Consider the following 22,066-nt stretch of genomic DNA (forward strand, 5'->3'; position numbering starts at 1 on the left):
TTTATAATAGCCAGGAGCTGGAAAGAACCCAGATGTCCTTCAACTGAGGAATGGATTAAAAAAATGTGGTATATTTACACAATGGAGTATTACTCAGCTATTAAAAACAATGAATTTGAGAGGTTCCTAGGTAAATGGATGGAACTAGAAATTATCATCCTGAGTGAGGTAAGCCAATCACAAAAGAACACACATGGTATTCACTCACTGATTATTGGATATTAGCCCAGAACCTTGAAATGCCCAAGATGCAACTCACAGGCCACATGAAGTCCATAAAGAATGAAGACCAAGTGGGGGTGATTCAGTCCTTCTTAGAAGGAGCAACAAAATACTCAAGGGAGCAAATATGGAGACAAAGCGAGGGACAAAAACTGAAGGAGGGGCCGTCTGAAGACCTTTCCACCTGAGTATCCATCCCATGTGCAGTCACCAAAGGTAGATGCTGATGTGGAAGTCAGGAAGTGCATGCTGATAAGAGCCTGATATGGATGTCTCCTCAAAGGTCTTCAAGAGTCTGACATATTCAGAGGCAGATGCTCACAACTAGCCATTGAAGTGATCATGGGGTTCTCAATGGAGGAGTTAGAGTGAAGACTGAAGGAGCTGAAAGGATTTGTGGCCCCATGAGGAGAGCAACAATACCAACCAACCACAGCTCCCAGGGTCTAAACCACCAGCCTGGGAGCACTTATGGAGGGATCCAGGGCTTTAGCTGAATATATAAGAGTGGAGGGCCCTGCTGGGCACAGGTGGAAGATGAGATCCTTGACCTCATGAAGGCTGGACGCCCCAGGGGGTGGGAGTTTTGAGGGTGGGGAGGTGGGAGTGGGGGGTAGTTAGAGGTTACATCCACAAAGAAGAAGGAGGAGGGGTGAGGGGATTGGGGGTTCCTGGGTGGGTGGGGGATGGGGTAAGGGGACAACATATGAAATGTAAATAAAACATCCAATAAAAAAATTAAAAAAAAAAAAAAAAAAAGAAATTGAGCCAGATTGGATTAGTCAGCTTGGAGAGGAGTCTGAGCCAGAACATCTGATTTGAATCAGCCAGCCAGAGTTCAGAAGGATGAGCTTATTCAGTAGTAAGCCTCTGAGATGACAATTACATCAGGTGAATAAAAGATACTTTTACATAGACTCATTTCTTTTCTCACTAAGTACTGATAACCCAAATAGTGTGAATATTCATTCATTTTATTAATTATGAAATCACTTCCTAATATAAACTAGCATTTGCTAATTAATTTTTCACTTGTTGGAATCTTACTAGAGCTCTTGTTAGATCTTGCATTTAACTACTGAATCTGCTTAAGTTTGTTTCTTTAACTCACTCAACAAACCACAGTAGTACACTCCATAATGCTACCTTCCAACCCCTTAGAGTCATGGTGACTTCATTCTTCATAAGATGCCTCCACTATGATTCTCTCCTACTTATTAAGTTATCTTTACTACCTACATTCCAAAATGGCAACTCTGGTCATGAAATATCCCATTCTCTGTGCTGGTTTAGATGGAATACTTTAAACTTTGGGTAGGTTTTTTTTTTTTAAATATAGCATAACTATGCATCCTAGGCTGATCTTGAGTTCATGGTTCTCCATCCTCAATCTCTCAAATACTGTTGTTACTTTTATTATTCTATTAATTCATTTTCAATAGGATTAACATCTTGTAATAACAACAAAAATGGGACCATGCATTGTTTATATCATACAAAAATTCATGTATAAAGCTTTTATTATTACCTACTACATAGACTCATGCATTTAATAAAGAACTGTACTAGAATTGTTTTTAAACAATTCAGCAAATCTTTTTAAGTTATTTTATGTTGGTATATTACTATTATTAAATAAGTCTACAATCACTTTAAGTTTCTACACATTTTTTTATTTCTCTATATGTGTTAATAAATATCTGTCAAACAGTGATTTAGTATTGTTCCTCATAGTGTTTAGGAAACAAGATATGTTCAAGATAAGATTTATATATAAACTAGAATAATAGCATTATTTTTACTCCATGGTCTTTTACTCATAGCTTGTAGGGTATTGCCTTGGTAATTTTGTAGAAAATGATCTCTCAATTTTACTGACACATACAAAGGCAAAATTGCTAAGCAAATCCAAGCTGAACTCAAGAATATATCAAGTAAATTAGATTTGTATGGCTTTACAAGAACATTGTGTATCAATTACAAGTACATTGAAAGAATATATGAATAGTGTTGTTCTAATAAAACTGTTTCATTAATATATTTGCCTATAGCAAGGGCTGTGTATCATTGAAACCACATTATTTGTTGACCCAAATAAAGGAAAATACTACCTTATCATACTGATATAATGAGCATTGTTTCATGATGAAAATTTTAGAGAAACAAATTATTTTAAGTTGTAAAAGATTAATATAGTTTTCTGAATAATTCATCTACAAACTGCGAATAGCATTACAGTGGGAACAAAATGAATACACATCAATTCTTATGAAGAATTTTGTAGAAAAATTTTCATGACAAGGAAATAGTCACCCAGACTGTTAACATAGAATCCTTCATCTCAAAAACATACTAAAAGAAACAACTATCCAAACAGACAGCATTATGAGAATTTGTAAATATGTACATGGAGTTGGGCACCTACTGAGGAATTTCTGGCCAACCAGTCAGGTTATAGTACTGAGATCAGGTTCTGTGAGAGACCCTATCTCAAGGAAATAACATATAGAAAGATTGAGGAAGACAACCCTTCATCTTCTGTGGTCTGCATATGCATATCACACAGAAACAAAATATGTATATATTACACACTACATGTACGTGAATAACACACACACTTATTTTTTTTATGAAGGATCCCTTGCCATGTGTCAAGAAAATGGAAATTTACTTTCATCATGATAAAAAATAATTCTGAGAGAGGGCTCTGGTCTAAGGAAGTCTCTCAGTGGAGTGATGAAAGAGCCCAAGTAGATTAGGGAGGGAAAGAGCGTGGAAGAGGACAGACTTCTTCTTGAGGAAAAGAGAAAAGTGGAAAGCCTGTTGAAAATCTCAACTTGGTGTATCACCCTTTGTAGCCAGGTCTAAGACATCTTGACACAACTATCCAGAATGACAGGAAGACTTGGAGTGGAGGAACCCTGCAGGCACTACGCCATTACAGCCTGGGGTTGGGGAAAAAAACCTGAAAAAGTCTAATATCTGAGGATCAACATAGATGAGCCAAGAGAATCCAAGGACTTGGGTAAGTCTTGAGAAACTCAAGAATAAATGAGAAAATAAGAACTTTCAAGCCAGGAACTATGAGTGTAAGTCAGTGTCAGATAAATCCTCAAAAGGGGCCAATGTCGGTGAGCTGTTGTAGCACACACTGGAGACATTGGCGCCTGGCTTTTTCACCAACCTTCTCTTGTATTCAAGTCTATCTTGACAAGAATCACTGAAGAAACACCTCTTCAAAGAGTGAAAAAGAGGAGTTAGAGTGAAGACTGAAGGAGCTGAAAGGATTTGCGGCACCATGAGGAGAACAATAATACCAACCAACCACAGCTCCCAGGGTCTAAACCACCAGCCTGCGAGCACTTGGGGGGGGGGGATCCAGGGCTTCAACTGAATATGTAAGAGTGGAGGGCCCTGCTGGGCATAGGTGGAAGAAGAGAACCTTGACCTCATGAAGGCTGGATGCCCCAGGGGGTGGGAATTTTGAGGGTGGGGAGGTGGGAGTGGGGGGGAGTAGATAGAGGTTACATCCACAAAGAAGGAGGAGGGGTGAGGGGATTGGGGGTTCCGGGGTGGGTGGGGGATGGGGTAAGGGGACAACATAGGAAATGTAAATAAAACATCCAATAAAAAAAAAAAAAGAAAGCCGGAAGAAAAAAAAAAGAGTGAAAAAGTATCCACTGGGGGGAATTGAACTTTGAATTTATTGTTTATCCAATACAAATTAAACTATGTCTACAGAATATGAAAGTATGAGTCACATGAAATGTCTTCACAGTCTTCAACATCATTACAAAAAGCATAAAGAGCAAGTTATTGAGAATAAATATTTTGTTTTATACACGTGACTCTGGCCTTCCTATAAGGTTAAGTATAAAATAACTGCTGTTTGTTTTCACAAAGTCCTCCTACATTTATGCACTTCAGTATTAAAAACAAACAACTAGAATTATAAAATGGATCTTAAAATAGGTGGTTACTATAGATCATCATAGTCCAAGCCCAGAAAGATAAACCTGGTAGTACAGTCATACAGTTTTGTGCACTGTCCTGTCTCCTGTGTGCTGTATATTATACTGAGATGTTTTGTGAAGAGATGTGGTCACAGTACAAAAGAATATGTTTTGCTTACATTTTATCCAGGCTTAAGAGGATGCAGACTTCAAGGATGCAACTTGCATGGTTAAAATATCCAGGATTCATTATTGATTCATCTGTTTCATTATTTTGATTTTATCCCCATAACCAATCACCATGTCACCAGGTCCACTGGGCTATGACTCCTAAATTTAACACAGTTCTACCCACCACTTCAATCTACTGTCAATATGATCTCTTGCTATTGAACAACCTACTTCTTACTATCCTGCTAATAATTTCATCTTCTAGAATCCATTCCCTGTAAAGGGCTCAGATTGCTGGAAATGTTCTGGCAACTCTGTTAAAAGAAAAACCAAATTGTCTTTATGATTGACACTTGCACTCCACCATGCCTGGTCACAATTTTACTCTCCAAAAGGAGTCAATAATCCTTATCAACCTGACACTCTGTCTTCTCCAAAATGACAAGTCATGTTTCCCCACAGGGAGAAGTAGAACCAATATCAGCTCCTGTTTGAAAGTTCCCTACAAATCAATACAAGACAAAAGGCATCTTCTGGTTACTCTGATCACAAAAGAAGACAGTTTTATGAAGAAGTTCTCTTCTTTCTCCTGGTGTTTTCTGGTTGGTTTGTTAATGGGTTATACAATCCAGCTGTCTCTTCAGGAGACTCAGTAGTCAGGGGCTTTAGAGAAGAATTTTACCAATATTTCTGCATGAATGAATGAATGATGAAGATGGATGTAATAGAATTACTTCCTCCTTTCCATTACTTCCTTCTCACTAGCATCTCTCAGGATATTCCTAATGTCACCCAAACTAAGCCAACCAACCAGAAATCAGGTATTTTTGAGAGAAATGTAAACTTTAAAGAACAGAATGCACAAGATCTACTGAGGAATTAGGGAGTAAAAATCATAATTTAGGGAAAAAAAATCTAAAGCAAAAGTGTTTGAAATAGGGCAATATCTCCCATGTTGATTCTCAAGCTAGAAGTATAAGTGTAGCAAATCTCTATTTTTAACAAAATATTTTATAAATTTTATCTTCTGAGTTGAAATAATTTAAGAGGTCTTTGATGTGAGTTACATGGGTAGTGGATGTTTAATGATATACGTTAGATCAAAATGAGAATTTTATTCTCCTGGATTGCCATAAAGGAATATAGCTGGTTGTTAACTCATAGGAGACACATTTTAAGATTTCATCGGTTTCAAAATTGAAGGATAAGTAAGTGCTTAAGGTTAAAATAACCAGTAAATAACTACTTATCATCAATGGAAAGTTGACCTTAGTAGATCTAAAAGTGTTTCTTTGATTTAAATTTTAATTGAAATTATTTTGTAGAAGTATTCTTTAAAATAGATGTGCAAAGTATTTGTTTTAAAACTTTCAAGTAGACAGGTGTGGTGATTCATGCCTGTAGTCTCAGCTACTCAGGAAGATGAGACAGAAGGCTCTCTTGAGTCCAGGAATTCTAGCCTGCAGTGAGCTATGCCGTTTGGTGTTTGCATGAAGTTTGCATCAATACCATGACCTCCCAGAAGCGGGGGGACTACCAGGTTGCCTAAGAGGGGTGAATCAGCCCAGATCAGAAATGGAGCAGGTCAACGACTTTCAAATATTTTAAATGATATATTTGTAATCATGTAAGTTTATCATTCAGAACTTCAAGAGTATACACTTAGTATAGCTTTAAAAAAAATACTTTTTTATTTAAGTTGCAAAGATTTTTATTTGCTGACCAACTGCATAACATGATGCAAATTTATTTCTTAGTAAAAAGCATTTTAACCCATCTATTAATAATCAGGGCCCTAATGCAGCATCACATTCTGAGATAAACACAACATTCCTATTATATTACAAATTAATAATTGTTCTCAGAACTACTTCCAAAAAATCCTTACCAGACATAAACTGTGTAATAGAGGATAATTCCATTTGGCTCCAAGGGTGGTTGCCATGACAACATCACGGTGACACCAGACAACTGTCTCACAGAGAAGTTCTGAGGAGGAGAATCAGGAACTAGAAATTTTTAACAAAGAATGACACATTTCATTAAATAAATACAGAAAATGTAAAAATAAAAGTGCACAGATTTTTTTTATGATAAACTCTATGGTAAGTGAATCATGTGCAACACTTCTCTCCATAGACATAAGAACCTGATTGTTTATGTTCAGATAAAATGATGAAAGAAGATTTTTCATGGTGGTGTTAGAACATCTGCTCCTGTGAGTCAATGGAAAAAAGTATTTCATGAGAAAATACAACACGGGTCTGTCACAGTGACTCATTGACTGTTAAAGAACATTTTGGTGAATTATCATTCTCTAATAAAAGAAAATGTTTTATTGGGGTTAATAAATGTATCACAAAGTAATACATCTCCCCAGATAATGAAGGGTTAGGAGAAAAGATGCTATACATTCGAAGAATAATAAGCATAAATTTTGAAGGAACTTAGAATGACTGACCTCAGCCAGACAAATGGCATTCCTCAACCCCGGATGTGTCAGAAAGCACTAGAGTAAGATCAAAATCTAGTCAAGGAGCATTTATAATCAAATGAGTTTCACAGGAAGCTTTATTATAGCAGAATAGTACACAAACAGAAAAATGGCTAGAATCGCTGTTTTCTTAATTTTTTTTATAGAAGAGAATGGCTTGTTTCATAAAATGAGGTCACTGAAGTGGTGACAAGTATAGTTGTCATTTCTGTTTTGTTTGGCTTTGTTTTTCCCCTAATGGTGCCACACTGGAAAATGCTGTTGAGGACTGACATCACGTGAGTCTGCATATTGTTTATAGACGTGTGTTTGCTGTGCTATGAATCACTTCCAATTCACTTATCAAGGCAAACCCTATAAATACTCTCTTAACATACTTATAAAGTATAATTTGTGTTGACATTTAGAAAAAAAAAGGTCAGTCAGAAACTGGAAGTAATTTGGATTTGAACATCCAGTGACTCTACATTTTTATTCTATAATAAGCATTGAAAATCTTGAGAAGAACACATGAATGTGTGTGTGTGAATGTGTGTGTGTGTGTTTGTGTATATATATATACATATATATATACACATACATATACATATATGTGAATAATATATATGAATGAAAATTATTATATACACACACACACACACACACACTTTGGTCATTTTTTATTATCAACTACAATCCAGTAACACTGAAATTTAGGCCAGCAAGAGTGGTGAGCAGGTTAAGTTCCTAGCTTCCCAACATAAGGACCTGAGTTCAATCTCCATGGTAGTAGAAAAGAACTCACACCAAAGAGTTGTCCTCTGACTTCCATATGAGTGCAATACATACATATATGCATGCACACAAACACACAGACAGGCACACAAACATACACACATACATACCACAACATAATACGAGCTAAAAATAGATGGAGGTTTAAAACTTAAAATCATTTACAACATAATCACTTCAGTGTGTCAGAGCATCAGGACACATGAGAGGTCTTCTGTTGGCATGCTCTCTCCTCATTCACTTCCTCTTCATCTGCCTTCCTTCAGGTCCCAGCATGGACACAATGCTCAGCTCTACTTTCCCTGACGCCCTAGAGAAACTTAACTTCCTCTTGATGCCTAGTGAATAATTTTTGGAAACACTTTCTACCAATGATTACAATTATACAAATTACTTGTTTACACATTTGTCAAACATAGGTCACATCTACACTGAAAGCTTCCTGAGTCAAGACATATAACTCAGAAGAGCCAGCTTCCTCAGGCTAGTCTCCATTTGGTGAAGTTGTTCACGAAGGGACAGAAGGGATGTTTGTTCTTTGGTATATACAATGTGGCCATGAATTCAGGTGAACATTTGCCTTGTCAGCCTAGTTTTAATGACTTGTATGATTCAACTGCAGAACTCAAATAGACAGTCTGGATTCATGCAGTAAAGACATCCTACTCAGCATAAATATCCACTGGCCTTGATTAAGTCATAATAGATTTTGAATATTCATGATTGGGATTTTTTGATAAGGTCAGAACTTTAGATGTGGACACTATAACCCACAAAGGAACTGCTAAAATTATTACTAAATGAGCAAGATTAGTCTATAAAGAGAGAGAGAGAGAGAAAGAGAGAGAGAGAGAGAGAGAGAGAGAGAAAGAGAGAGAGAAAGAGAAGAAAATACAGAAAAAGTTGAATATGCAGCAATTATCATGAGTAACAACAATGATGGTATAATCTTGATTCATGACCCAAAGCCTTCAGAGACTTTGACGAGTCAGTGCATGGCCAGGAGGCTTTAGTGCAGAAAACACAACAAGATAATTGTGTAGGAGAGCAGTTGTAAAATTGTGTTATTATTGTAAGCAAAATGGGAGTGGTGCAGAGAAAACACACTGTCTCTCTAATAGTATCCACCCAACATTCATCCTAATGAGTGATTCTAAATCCTGAATACCCACAGGATAAATATCCTGGCATGACAGGCATCTTGAAAGAAGAAATGGAAAAAATTTATCATAAGCATGTATGCTACCCCTTGCTGCTATAACATGATAGCAAGGATTTCTTCTACATAAAAAGCCAATTGTTTCAAAATATATAGCACATAAAACATAAAGTCCAACTACTCTTCCAAAGTATATCTCTTAAGGTCACTTTCTAGTGCAATATGCACCTGCGGCTTGCTGAGGTGTCAGTACAGAATGGGCCCAGCAGAACAGTTGATCTTACTTCTGAAAAATGTATGAGAAAATGGACTCAAAGGGGTTGGAGGACCCAAGGAGAACATGGTTCACTAATCAACTAAGCAGGGCACAGAGACTGAATCAGCAAGCACAGGGCCTGCATGAGTCTGCACGAAGTTTATGTGTATTTAGTACGGTTGCTGGCTTGGTGTTTTTGTTTATGTGGGACTTATTACAGTGGGAGTGTGTGGGCGGACTCTTTTGCCTGCTTTTAGGACTCTTCTCCACCCCCCTCCCCCGATTTGGTTGCCTTGTCCAGCCTTGATAAGAGAGCTTTTGCCTTGTCTTATTTTATCTTGTTTTGTTTTGTTGTCGTTTCTTGGAGGTTTGCTCTTTTCTGATGGGAAACAGAGAGGGAGTAGATTTGAGGGAGGGTAGGGCAAGCTGGCAGGAGTGGAGGGACTTATTGTATAAGAGAAAAACTTATTTTCAATTTTTAAAACAGAAAATTAACATTCAAGGGTAGTGCTGTAGTTAATAATTAGATAAAACTGAAAATACAGACTGAATTTATTAATTAGCTAATCCTAATAACATAAGACCTGTTGAAAGTTTATAGATTCTACTCCAAAACTTCTGCAAATGCCATAAAAATGCTGAACACTGTTGGGACACATGATATTCACACTATTCAAACTTGATCCTTGAAAGTCTCCCAAAAATTGCACTTATATTTGCATAGTAAAGTTGACTTCAAAGGCAAAAAAAATAGTGTTTGTATTTGATTTTACTCAATGTAAATCTATCGTTCATATCTGCTCTTATTCTATAACCATGAAATCTCTATATAGTATTGGTGTTATATATAGCTTACAGTTTAGGTGAAAAAAAATTATTACTAAGTTTCATTCTGCATATATCTCAAATCTATGGACAAGTTACCACAAACATCCCAATATTGTCTCTACAGGTTCCTTTGAAATGTTAAAAAGTAAAGTATTTCAGGATGCACTATATAGTCTTACCGTCTTCCTCAGTCAGTATGCTTATCGGCATACTCCGAACTCCTTCACCTTTGAGTGTACTAGCAGACACCTCAATCACATAATGGGTATACTTTTTCAGTCCTAAACAAAAGTAAAATAGATAAATTAACACAGAGAATAGATCCGTTAATAATATGCAAGAGGTGAACAATGAAATGACTGTCAATTCAACACTCTTCCAAAAGTAAAAGCTGAATCAATTAGGATTACCAGACTGAAAATTCTATAGAGGGGTCTTGTGGAGATGGCTCAGTGGGTAGCTGTGCAATATTGGAGACCTTAGATGATATGTAAAGCCAAGAACAGTACTGTGTAACTGTAGTCATAGTGTCACCATAGTGAAATGGGAGATACAGACAGGACCATCCCCAGGAGCCCACAGGCCATCTAACCTGGCACATGCAGTCCAGAGGCAAACAACAAAGTGATCCTACCTCAAATGAGGAGAAAAATAAAGACAAACACTTGACATAGTCTTCTAACCTCCCTAAGAATGCAATCACACACACACACACACACACACATACACACACCATCCCTTCTGTTATAAATACAAGATACAAGACATTGTACAAAATTCCACATCTAGAATATTTTCACATATTTCTATCATAAATTCCCACATTATTTTGTTAAAAAGTTCTTATTCCCAGTAATATAAATAATCATGATTAAGTTATTATAACATATTGGGTTAATATTTGTCGTCATCCTGTCACTAAAAAGGTAAATATCAAACAGTAAAATTGTATATTACCTCCAATGGTTTGAGTCAGAGAAGTTGTATTTATAGTTCTTGTCTCATGGCTATTATTTCTCTTGAGGTAAATTGTGTATTTTTGTATGATGCCATTGGGACTCCTTGGAGGGAGGAAGGCTATCTCAATCTCTTCCGAGGAAATGTTCTTGTACGTAATATTTTCTGGTGCACTATCAGGCACTAGAGAAAAAAATTGAAGATGTAATTCCATAAAACACTTGAACCCTAAAACTGCCTGGATAAAAGTTTCCCGCAATTGCAAGAAGAGATGTAGATGCAAACATTAAGCACAGAATGGCAGTGTATGATGCATTATAAACACAGTGCAGTGTAACCATAGCAACCACCAACTGTAGAAGGTGAAAGGTCACCTCAAAGGAAAATACAAATTATGATTCTGCAGAGGAACTTTGTATCATTTTGGAGGAGTTTCAAATTAATATTTTTATTTTCATACAATGAACATACTATTGAATTCTAAGCAATGTATGAAAATAACTTGAGCCATTTTAACATAAGAGATTGGATTGGCAGCAGAGTCCCATCAAAAAATAGACAAAAGCAAAACAAAAGCATATTTCTGACACTCAAAACCCAACAGAAAATGCAATAAATATATCTTAAATTTGCTAAATTATAAACAAAGAGAGTGTGGGTGCATTTTGTGTGTGTTTAAATATTTTTGAGATGATAGACAAGGGGGAATGATGTTTATTCTAATTTCAAAAAATATTTATATCCACAGTTATGCATATCATATGCCTATATGTGTCCCTAAATATGTATAATTACAAACTACTCAGTCTTAAGACTGTTATGTGTATGTGTATGATGTCAGGCAGCCGTAACTATATTCTAATATTTATCTTTATATTCATAGATAACTGTTTTTCTTATTTTTCATAAAAGAAATATTTCTTTGCAATAGATGGGTACATGTTAAAAGAGAGTATGTATCAGAGAGGAATGCTCATGGTTGAAATAAAAGTAGTTTAAAAGTTCTTTAGGCAGCAGTAACAATAATAACAGTAACAAGAGAGCAATTAAACAATGTAAACTAAGTATCTGAACATTGCATTTTATGGTTCTATTATAAGACTTCTCTCTGAAGAAAGGAATTTAACCTTTTGTTATCGGTATTGTAAATATAACATAAAGTTATACATAAAGACATAAAGATATTACTTACAAACATAGAGTAATGAAATTCGGACATCCCTGAAAGCATAGATACAGTGTCCTCTTCTCAGTGTGTGCCAGTTATGGGGATTATTAGAGTTAAGGCATTTAGAGAAAAAGCTGACCCATGAGTGTAAAAGCTTCTAGAACTTTGATAAAAAATTAAAATTTAATAGGTAATTACCAGTAACAATGACTGGCAATATAATCCTATTGCCTCTGCCTAAGAATTCTAAATCTTTAGTTCTACCTGAAATCAATCTGCTATAGTGACAAAAAGTCTTCAGCAAGCACCGTAATTCCTTCCAGCATCTTCTGTAGATAAGTAAAAGTTTGAATCTACTGAGAACATAGGCACCAAGGATTCTCTACTGGATTTGCTTTTTTTCATAACCCCAATAGCACTAGTGTCTAGGACTCAAGAAGCTGTATTTATGACTCCTCTTTCTGAATACAGCCATTTTCTACTTCCTTATTCCGAAAGAACCACAGACCCTTTACAATTCTAAGTCACACTACTTAAACAGGTTGTTTGATACCAATATCTAATAATATGATACCATATCTAAGACAGCTCTTGATACCATCCCTTCAGAAATCTTAGAGTTTTATCACCCAAGGAAACTAGCTTTTTCTCTACCATCTTTAGAAGTGTTAACATTTGTACAAATAGTATGTTCAATGTCTTGAACTCTATATCCTTTGATCTCTTTAACTCTAATAATATTTTCTGTTAACTTCACTTTCAACTCAGCTTTTATGGCAACATCTAAGACTTTGTGACTCAGTGCTTATCAATCTTCCTCGATTTGTCTGCTACCTCCTACTTTAACATCTACTGACTTTTGCACTCCTGCTCCAAAAACTCTGCCTTTCACCCAGTTTTCATTGCCCATTGTCTTTGAGGTGTTCTTATTTGCCTACACTCAGGTTAGTTCCCAGCATCTACTTTAATTAGTCCACAGACATCTTCTACAACACCAGCTTCTGCCTTACTTTTCTGGCTAAGTCTCAACCTATGTGTGACCCAGCTCAATCATGCATGCACATTCCAAGTGGAACAGCTGAAAATGGCTACATGAAATATCTCTCTCCTTGGAACAGCCACTTTTGAATTGTTAAGCCTGAAATCATGAGTACATTTTTTTTATTGCTGGTTGCCTATATTTCTTTTAGTTACTTCAATCTTCTACTCATTTACATGCATTTCACCCTCCCTTATCTCTCCCCAAAAGCCAACAAACTCTCCCTTCCTTATTCTAGCCTGATAAGTTTGCATACCATTTCACTGATAGAGAAGAAAAGAAGAAGAGAGAAGATGAGAGAAGAAGGATGAGGAGGAGGAGGGGAGGAGGAAGTTTCTATCATAAATCTGTATTAACTGCCTACCCTCCTTACTACTCTCCAAAGCCTTCGTTTGTTCTTCTAGATTACATTCCCCTGTCAATTCAGATTTTACACTTAAAATGACCTAGAAATGCATGTGAATACACATTCACTGTAATACAAATAATGGTAAAAGTATAGTCAGCCTCCATATATACTTACCCCTCAAATATAGTTCCATTCTATCCTTTACTTAATATCTACATTTCGTGAAATTCTACCCTCTCTTACATATGATAATCTTTAAATCACAACTTCAGTTGGGTACTTCCCTCACAAATTATACTATATTTCAGTCACTAATAACATCATTTATTAGCACAATGTCAAATGCATGATGTTATCTCTCTTCATTCATCCAAAGCACTTGACTTAGTCAATAAGTGGCTTCTAGGTACAAATAGGAGGGATTCCCCCCAGTTTTTCACCCACTTATGGGTGACTACTGCTTGGGTCTTCATTGATTCCTCCTTGGTCTCCCAATATCTCTTATTCACACTATTTTATGCTTCATGCCATATTTTGCTCCCCTCATCCTCATAAGACTTCCTTTCTTTTGGTTTGTATAACAGTGATATGACAATATCCATGAACTTATGGATTCTTTGAAATTATACATATTTGTTTACTGGCCCTTTACAGTCACCTCCCTAATGGAGAACTGAACATTCTCTAAACTGAGCTCTCCCTTGAATTTCTCCATCACAATAAATGGCATTATCTTTCCTTCAGATACTCAGATGAACAAACCTCCATAATCATACTTCATTTTCTTTGTTCCCATAGATAATGAATTCAGCAGAGCCCTTCCAGAAGTTTAATCATGTCATGTGCATGTGCCACTATTCTCCAATAGTTTCACCTTAGTGACAATCACTGAGGAGTCAGCTCTACCTATTTCTGCCCATCTCTATCTTACCAGCATCAAGAAAGTGACAAGTGTCTTGTTCTTCTTTAAACACAGAACATTTCTTCCTACTTCAAAATTCGGCAATTTCTCCTTTTATGATATGTTTTGTTTTTATTTTTCTTCCTTTATATAACTATAAATGTCTCTGGGTAAATGAAACCTCCCTCATGACAATTGTTCTCTGCCTCACTTTTAAATTATCACAAAACATTTCTTTCTTGTGTGTATGTGTGTGTGTGTGTGTGTGTATGTGCATATGTGTGTGTGTTTTCATTTCTTCATAGAAAGTGTCAGTATTCCAAGTTTCAGTGGATTTAATGGATGATTTTCTGTGATGTTTTTATAATGTCAAGTTTAAGAAAGAATAAATATAGCAAGACAGAACCCCCAGTGGAGGTATGGGAACATCAACTCACCTACAAAACTTTTTATACAAAATTGGACCTGTCTGAAAGAAATGAGGAACAAAGATAGAGTAGAGAGTAAAGGAATGGCTGACTAGTGACAGACTGATTTTGAGACCCATCCCATAAGCAAGCACCAATCCCTCACGCTATCCCTGATGCTATGTTGTGCTTGTAGACAGGAACCTAGCATAGCAGCTTTCTCAGAGGCTTTTCCTAACAGCTGACCAAGACAGATGCAGATACCCACAGACAAACATTGGACAGAGGCCATGGAACCCTATGGAAGAGTTAAGGGAAGGATTGAAGACTCTCAAGGAGATGGCAACTCTACAGGAAGACCAACAGTGTCAACTATCCTAGATCCCTGGGAGCTCCTAGAGAGGGAACCACCAACCAAAGAGCTACATGGACTGGTCTGAGGCCTCTGACACATATGTAGCAGAAGGCTGCCTTGTCTGGCCTCAGTGGGAAAGAATGTGCCTAATCCTGCAGAGACTTGATGCACCAGGGTGGGGAAATAGCTGGGATGGGGAGGAGCTGCCCTCTCAGAGACCAAGGGGAGTACAGATCAGGAACTCTGATCTAGCAGGAACTCTGCTAGGGGGTACCAGGTAGGGGGTAGTATTTGAATGTAATTAACTAATTAATTAATTTGTAAGAAAACATTTTTAAAAGAATAGATATTTTTAAAAAATTATTTCTCATATATACAATTCCTTCAAGGATAACAGCATATGATACAGAATCCATAACTATCTATTACATGAGTGATTTAGTGCCATTCCCAATTTAGAAAACAGGAAATTCACATTTGCATCCAACCAGGAAAGCAGAGCAGTGTAACTATGTAACTGCATATTTTTGTCTCTCCCTCCTCTCCTCCAGACCCATTCCCCTCCCTTCCAAGTCTAGCTCTGTACCAGACATCCTGCTGTAGCCTCCGCATCTCCTCTTCCCCTAACCACAGTAGATCAGGGAGCCTTCATCTAGGAACTCCCATCCCCCAACTTCATCCCATTATCCCAGGGCCCGATTCTAACATTCATTCCCTGGGAACTCACAGGCTACTCAAGCCAGAGAAGCAGCAGATCTCAACCTCTTCCTGCTTCTCTAAATCCAATCTTCTGGTCTCACCCCTAATTCAAACCTCCAGCTACGACCTCACTCTCTTCTTTGCCCCATCTCCAGTGAGTCGTACAGCTCTTCTTCTCTAATCTTCATCCGTACTCAGTCTGTTATCCCAGTCCCCAACAGCAGGCATTCTCTGGGAACTCTCCAGCCAAGCCTGACAGAGAAGCAAGTAGGGCAGCAAACCAGGTAGGCAAGCTTCAGATCTTCACTCCAACCGCCTACTCTCATTGGGAACTCTGTAGCAGATAAACTTCTGGGGTCTTTTCTCACACTCTACGCCCATTCCCAGGGAACTAGGCAGATTCTGCTGGAACAACCTGCTTTCTTTCCTCCTCTGGATCCTCTCACTTGTCCCTCCTAGCTCACCCCAATTCCTAATTGTCATCGCCTATAATGCTCATAACCTGGAAAAACATTGTACCTGAAATCTCCACTGGCAACACCTGGCAGGATCCTAGACAAAGTCCTTACCAGGCAATATACAGCCACCTTGTCTTCCTAAGAAAAAGAGAGGTAAGGGAAACCAAGGGAGAAAAATCCACTTAACATAAACAAGACCAGATGTCAGCACTTAGAAACAGAATCTTCTCAAACCCAGATGCCTAGAAGTGAGCATAAAAACAGTCGATAACATAAGGACAAAATATCTCCACTAGAGCCCAGCAACATAACCATAGTAGGCCTTCAGTATTGCAATTCAGCTTAAGCAGAAGACAAAAACCTTAAAATACCTGTTATAAATGTGATAGATGTCCTTAAAGAAGAATTAAATAAATCTATTCAAGAAATCCCTGAAAGTACAAACAAGCAGTGGAAGTAAATGAATAGAGCAGTTCAAGCCCTGAATGTAAAGGTACAATCAATAAAAACCTCAAATTGAGGAAAAATAAAGTCAGGCTTCACCAAAGGAATATAAGAGATGGAAGAGAAAATCTTGGGCATTGAAGATTCAATAGAAAAAATAAATACCTCATCAAAGACAATGTTAGTCTAAAAAATTCCTTCCTTAAAACACCAAAAAGATTTGTAACACTATGAAAAGACCAAATCTAAGATTAGTAAAAATAGAAGAAGGAGAGGAAACTCTAACAAAATCATAGACGAAAACTTCCTTAACCTAAAAAAGAAAATGTCTGTCAAGGTACAAGGACCATACAGAACACTAAAGAGACTTGGCTAAAAGAGGAAGTTCAACTTAACACGTAATAATAAAAATGATAAATATACAGAACAAAGCAAGAATATTAAAAGCTGCAACAGAAAAAAACAAGTAACATATAAAGGTAGACCAATTAGAATTATACCCGACTTCACAATGGATACTCTAAAAGCCAAAGGGCTTAAAAAAAACTTCTAAGACTCTAAGAAGCCACAGATCCCAAGACAGACTAGTATATACAACAAAACTTTAAATCACAATAAATGGAAAAAATAAGATAATCCACAATAAAAACCAAATGTAAGCAATATCTATTTACAAATCCAACCTTACAGAAAGTGCTAAAAGGAAAACTCCCACCTAAAGAGGTTAACTGCACCCAGAAAAACACAAGAAATAAATAACCCCAGATCAGCAAATCAAAAGAGAAGAAACACCCTGAACACGAGCACGTGTGTGCATGCACACACACACACACACACACACACACATACACACATAAAACAAGAAAATAACAAGAATCAACAAACATTGCAAATTGATATCTCTGAACATCAACTGTCTCAAGTCCTCAATAAAAAGACAGACTAACAGAATATATGTGAGGACAGGATCCACACTTCTGCTGTATCCAAGAAACAAACTTCAGCATCAAGGATAGACATCTTTTTGGGTAAAAAGATAAAAAAAAAGTTATTCCAAACCAATACAGATAACTATCAAGCTGAAGGAATTATTTTAATATCTGACAAAATAGAATTGAAATCAGGACTAGTTAGAAGATATAGGGAAGGACATACATGTTCATCAAAGGAAACATCCACCAACAGGACATTGTAATTCTTTTTCCTTTTTAATTGAAAAGAAACTCTTCTCTCATACACTGTATCCTAACTTCAATTTTCACTCACTCCACTCCTCCCAGGTCCTCTACACTTCCCCTCTCCCTCAGATTCATTCTCTTTCCATTTCCTCTTCATAAAAGAGCAGGTTTCCAGGAGAAGACATCAAACAAGATAAAACAAGATGCCATAAGACAAGGCAGAATCCCTTCTATCAAGACTGGAAAAGGCAACTCAATAGCAGGAAAAATAGTCTTAAGAGCAGGAAACCAGTCATAGAAACACCTGATTCCATTGTTAATTTTTAATATCTTATGTACCACGCAAGGGAAAATGTGGTTTTTTAAAGACAAAACAAAACACTACCATAGTTTAAATTACATAGTGACCCTTACACACTGATAGTGGGAGATTTCAATATCCTACTACCATCAATATATAGGTCATCCAGACAAAAACTAAACAGACAAATGCTGGAGCTAACAAGTTATAAACTAAATGGATCTAACAGATAATTACATAGCATTTCACCCAAACAGGATACAACATGCCTTCTCAGCAGCTCATGAACTTTCTCCAAAAAGTGACCACATATTCAGACACAAAGCAAGTTTCAAGAGATACAAGAACATTAAAATGACAACTTAAATGTTATCTGACCACCATGAATGAAAACTGGATATCAATGACAAAAGCAATACAAAACTTACAAACTCGTAGAAACTGAACAACTAACTACTGAATTAAAAATGGGTTGAGTCAGACATTAAAAGACGTTCTTACTGCATAAACACGAATACACAGCATACCCAAACTCATGAGACAAAGTGAAGGTGGGTCTAAGTTCATAGTACTAAGTGTCTACATAAAAAAAAAATGTATATGTATCTCATACTAGCAACTTAAAAGCACACCTTAAAGCTCTAGAGACCACAAAGAACTCACATCCTAGAATTACACAGCAAGGAATCAGATAAGAGCTGAAATCAATGGGATAGAAACAACAGCAAAAAGAAAGAAGAATACAAAAAAAAGTCAATGACACAAAGAAGTGGTTCTTGGGAAAATCAATATGATTAATAAACCCTTATTAGTTAAAATTAACTAAGAGGCAGAGAGGGAGTGTCCAAATTAACAAAATTAGAAATAAAAAGCGGAACATAACAATAGACACCAAGAAAATCCAGAAAATCAAAAGTAGATGCTTTAGAAACCTGCCCTCCACCAAATTGAAAAAAAAAAAGATAAATTTTTTGACACCAAAGTTAAATATGCTTAGCAATTTAAACAGTCCTGTAACTCCTATTAAAACAGAAAATGTTCCCATCCCTCAAGCCCCAGTGCCAGAGATTTTTCTTCCCCAGATTGGACTGTTCGTTGGAATTATCCTTGTTCAGCTACCATTGGGTGGTTGTGTTGAGTGGAGCTTCTAGTATTACTGAGAGTTCCAATCTCACAGCAAAGTACTGAGCCCTCTGGCTCTTAGAATCTTTCTCTCTCCTCTTCCACATGTTCTCTGAGCCTTAGGTGTTGGTTCTGTTTTGTTGATTTGGAACTGGGTGCCACAACTCTGCATTGTGATTGTTGTTTTCTGTAGTGGTCCCCATCTGTTGCAAGGGAAAGTTTTCTTGGTGACAGTGGAGACTAAACCTATCTACAAGTATAAAACCAAATGTTCTTAGGCACACTTGGTGAATCCTATTAAGAGGTGAGAAAGTATTGTAGAAGCCTTATTGGTGGTCAATAACTCCACAAGAAAATCCCCAGAATCAACTAACCTGGACTCATATGGGCTCACTGAGCCTGAACAGACATTCAGGAAATCTGAATGGGTCTAACCTAGGCCCTTTGTATATCTACTATAATTGTGTAGCTTGGTGTTTTTGTTGCATGCCTAATAGGGAGAGCAGGGACTGTTTCTGATACTTCTGCCTGGTTTGGCATCCCTTGTCCTCCTACTGGGCTGCCCCATCTAGCCTTAACGTGAGGGGAGGTGCCTAATCTTATTGCAACCTGATATGCCATGTTTGCTTGATATCCCAGGGAAGCTTGACTTTTTTTTTTAAAGGGAAATGGAGAAGGAGTGGATGAATATAAAAGAGGTGGGGATCAGGAGGAGGCAAGGGACCGGAAGGGACTGGGAAGAGAAGAGGAAGGGTAAACTGCAATCAAAATGTAATATATGAGAGAATAAATTAATAAACCGCTGAGTCTAGAAATAAATGTGTGTGGGGGGATACATATCTATCTATGTATAGGTATCTCTCTCACACACACACTCTGAGTGTGTGAGTGTGTGTGTGTGTGTGTCCAATCTAACTGTCATTTATCTATCATCTATAATGGTCATCTATCTACTATTTATATAAAATATCTATCATATCTATTCATCTGTCATCTATACCTATCATCTATATCTGTCTATATCTATCCATCATATCTATCTATCTATCTATCTATCTATTTATCTATCTATCATCTATCTCTACCTATCTATCATCTATTTATCTCTACACACACATGCAATAACACCTAGTAAGAAAAGAGGCCATGGATTTCAAGGAGAGGTGGAGGGTTTATGGAAATGTTTTTAGGGAAGAAAGAGAAGAGAGTCATGATATTAAATTACAACCTCAAAAAAATTTAAAAGATGGAGATCGTGCTTGGTACTTGAACACAAGCTAACTATTCAGAGCTAGTGAAGGCATGGTTTTTGGAGAAGAACCTTAAAAAAAAAAAAAAACTCATTTACTGAACCAACATTATCCCTAAACATAAAACAAAAATCCATAAACACTGGTCCTTAACTCACGAATAAGAGTAATCTTGACCACTCATCAAAGGAACATCTCTTCAAAACAGATGGAGACCACTAGCAAAAACCACAATCAATAACCATATTTGTTGAACCTATGTAATTCTATTTTAACTAAAATATCACTCTTTTTAAAGTAATAATTTTAATTATAATACAATTATATCACTCCTCCTTCCCTTTTAAGAAGGAAAGAAAATTCTCTAATTATAAGGGGTAGAGAATGCTATTTAAAATGCTGTGGAAATAAAATTTTAACAAAGTATAACTTGAGATTTTGTAAGACAGTTTGAAAAGGTGGCCCTCCAGCGTTCCTTGCCTACCATCAGTAACCAAGACAACAATATATCCCTGAACTCAGCGTGAGAGGCTTCATATTTTATTCATTTTTCCTTAGGAGATAACCAGAGCTGAGTTGTCAGGCAGAGAAATGACTCACTGATTTTTGAGAGTGGAGACAGACACGCTGAGAATTTTTTTTCTTTCGCATTCAGAGTAGTTCCAACAATAAAAATAACACAATGATACTTGTCAGTTGAAATAATCTAACAAGAGATATCATTTGATTTGTGATTATAAAAAAGAATGTTGTAACAAAAATATTTGCTTGATATATAAAATTAGGAAGTACATAGAAAAATTTAAAGAATTTATTCATTCATACATGAAAATTCATAGTATTCTGTGCAGAATTTGATATAAATCTGTCATATTCATTAGTACTATTTAGCAAAATCAGAAAAGTTTAAAATGTTTACTTAAAAGCTCACCCCAAAGAAAAATATGTGGTAAGAAGGAAAGATGTCTATGACATCAAAGGATTTGTTTTATTGATTTTTCTTATGTTGGTAATTACTATAGACTAAGCAGAAGAATACCAACCTCGTTTGTAAACTGCATATTCTATAGTGAAAGCAAACCTACACATATCCACACTCATTCCTGCATGCACACAAAATCTCCTTGTATTGATTGGCCCTGTTTGAATTCCACATATTACTTCCAAGAATAAACTCTAATGGTCTAAACTCGACAATGTTCTTGAAGAGATTATTAATTCTCTTATTTGTAATTATCAGCATTATTACACCAATGAGTTATCATAACAACAACAGTACACAAACCTTAAGTGAAGCGTAGATCTTTTGTGAGAAAGATTATTTTAATAAGATTATTAAATTCTAAGAATAGACAGATTGCTACTTTGAGCTCCTTCTTCCTCAGATGATACCCTAGAAGTCTTTTGAAACCCTTCTTATTCTGTCAAGGGAGGTAAAGCTGGTAGCTCAATAGGAGCTAGGAAATCTCTCTGGTATCCCACTGTCTTTTTCTTTACAGGTGGCAAATGTGCAGGAGATATGGAAACTACTCCTTCAAGGGAGTGGGCCTCTAGGGCATTGAACACAATCCTCCATGAGCT

The 22,066-nt window shown here is 36.6% G+C and overlaps 1 protein-coding gene across 1 annotated transcript in view; it reads right to left on the reverse strand.

The window, feature by feature from the left end:
- Positions 1-22,066, reverse strand: part of Ptprq (protein tyrosine phosphatase receptor type Q) — a 194,640-nt gene that overhangs the window by 138,965 nt on the left and 33,609 nt on the right. The window contains exons 15-17 of the mRNA XM_028754570.1: positions 10,815-10,997; positions 10,037-10,138; positions 6,235-6,355 (exon numbers count right to left, since the gene is read on the reverse strand). Of these exons, the coding sequence (XP_028610403.1) occupies positions 6,235-6,355; positions 10,037-10,138; positions 10,815-10,997 (406 nt within the window). The remainder of the gene's footprint in view (positions 1-6,234; positions 6,356-10,036; positions 10,139-10,814; positions 10,998-22,066) is intronic.

This window comes from Grammomys surdaster, unplaced genomic scaffold (assembly GCF_004785775.1).
Source record: "Grammomys surdaster isolate TR1022 unplaced genomic scaffold, NIH_TR_1.0 126028, whole genome shotgun sequence".
NCBI lineage: Eukaryota > Metazoa > Chordata > Mammalia > Rodentia > Muridae > Grammomys > Grammomys surdaster.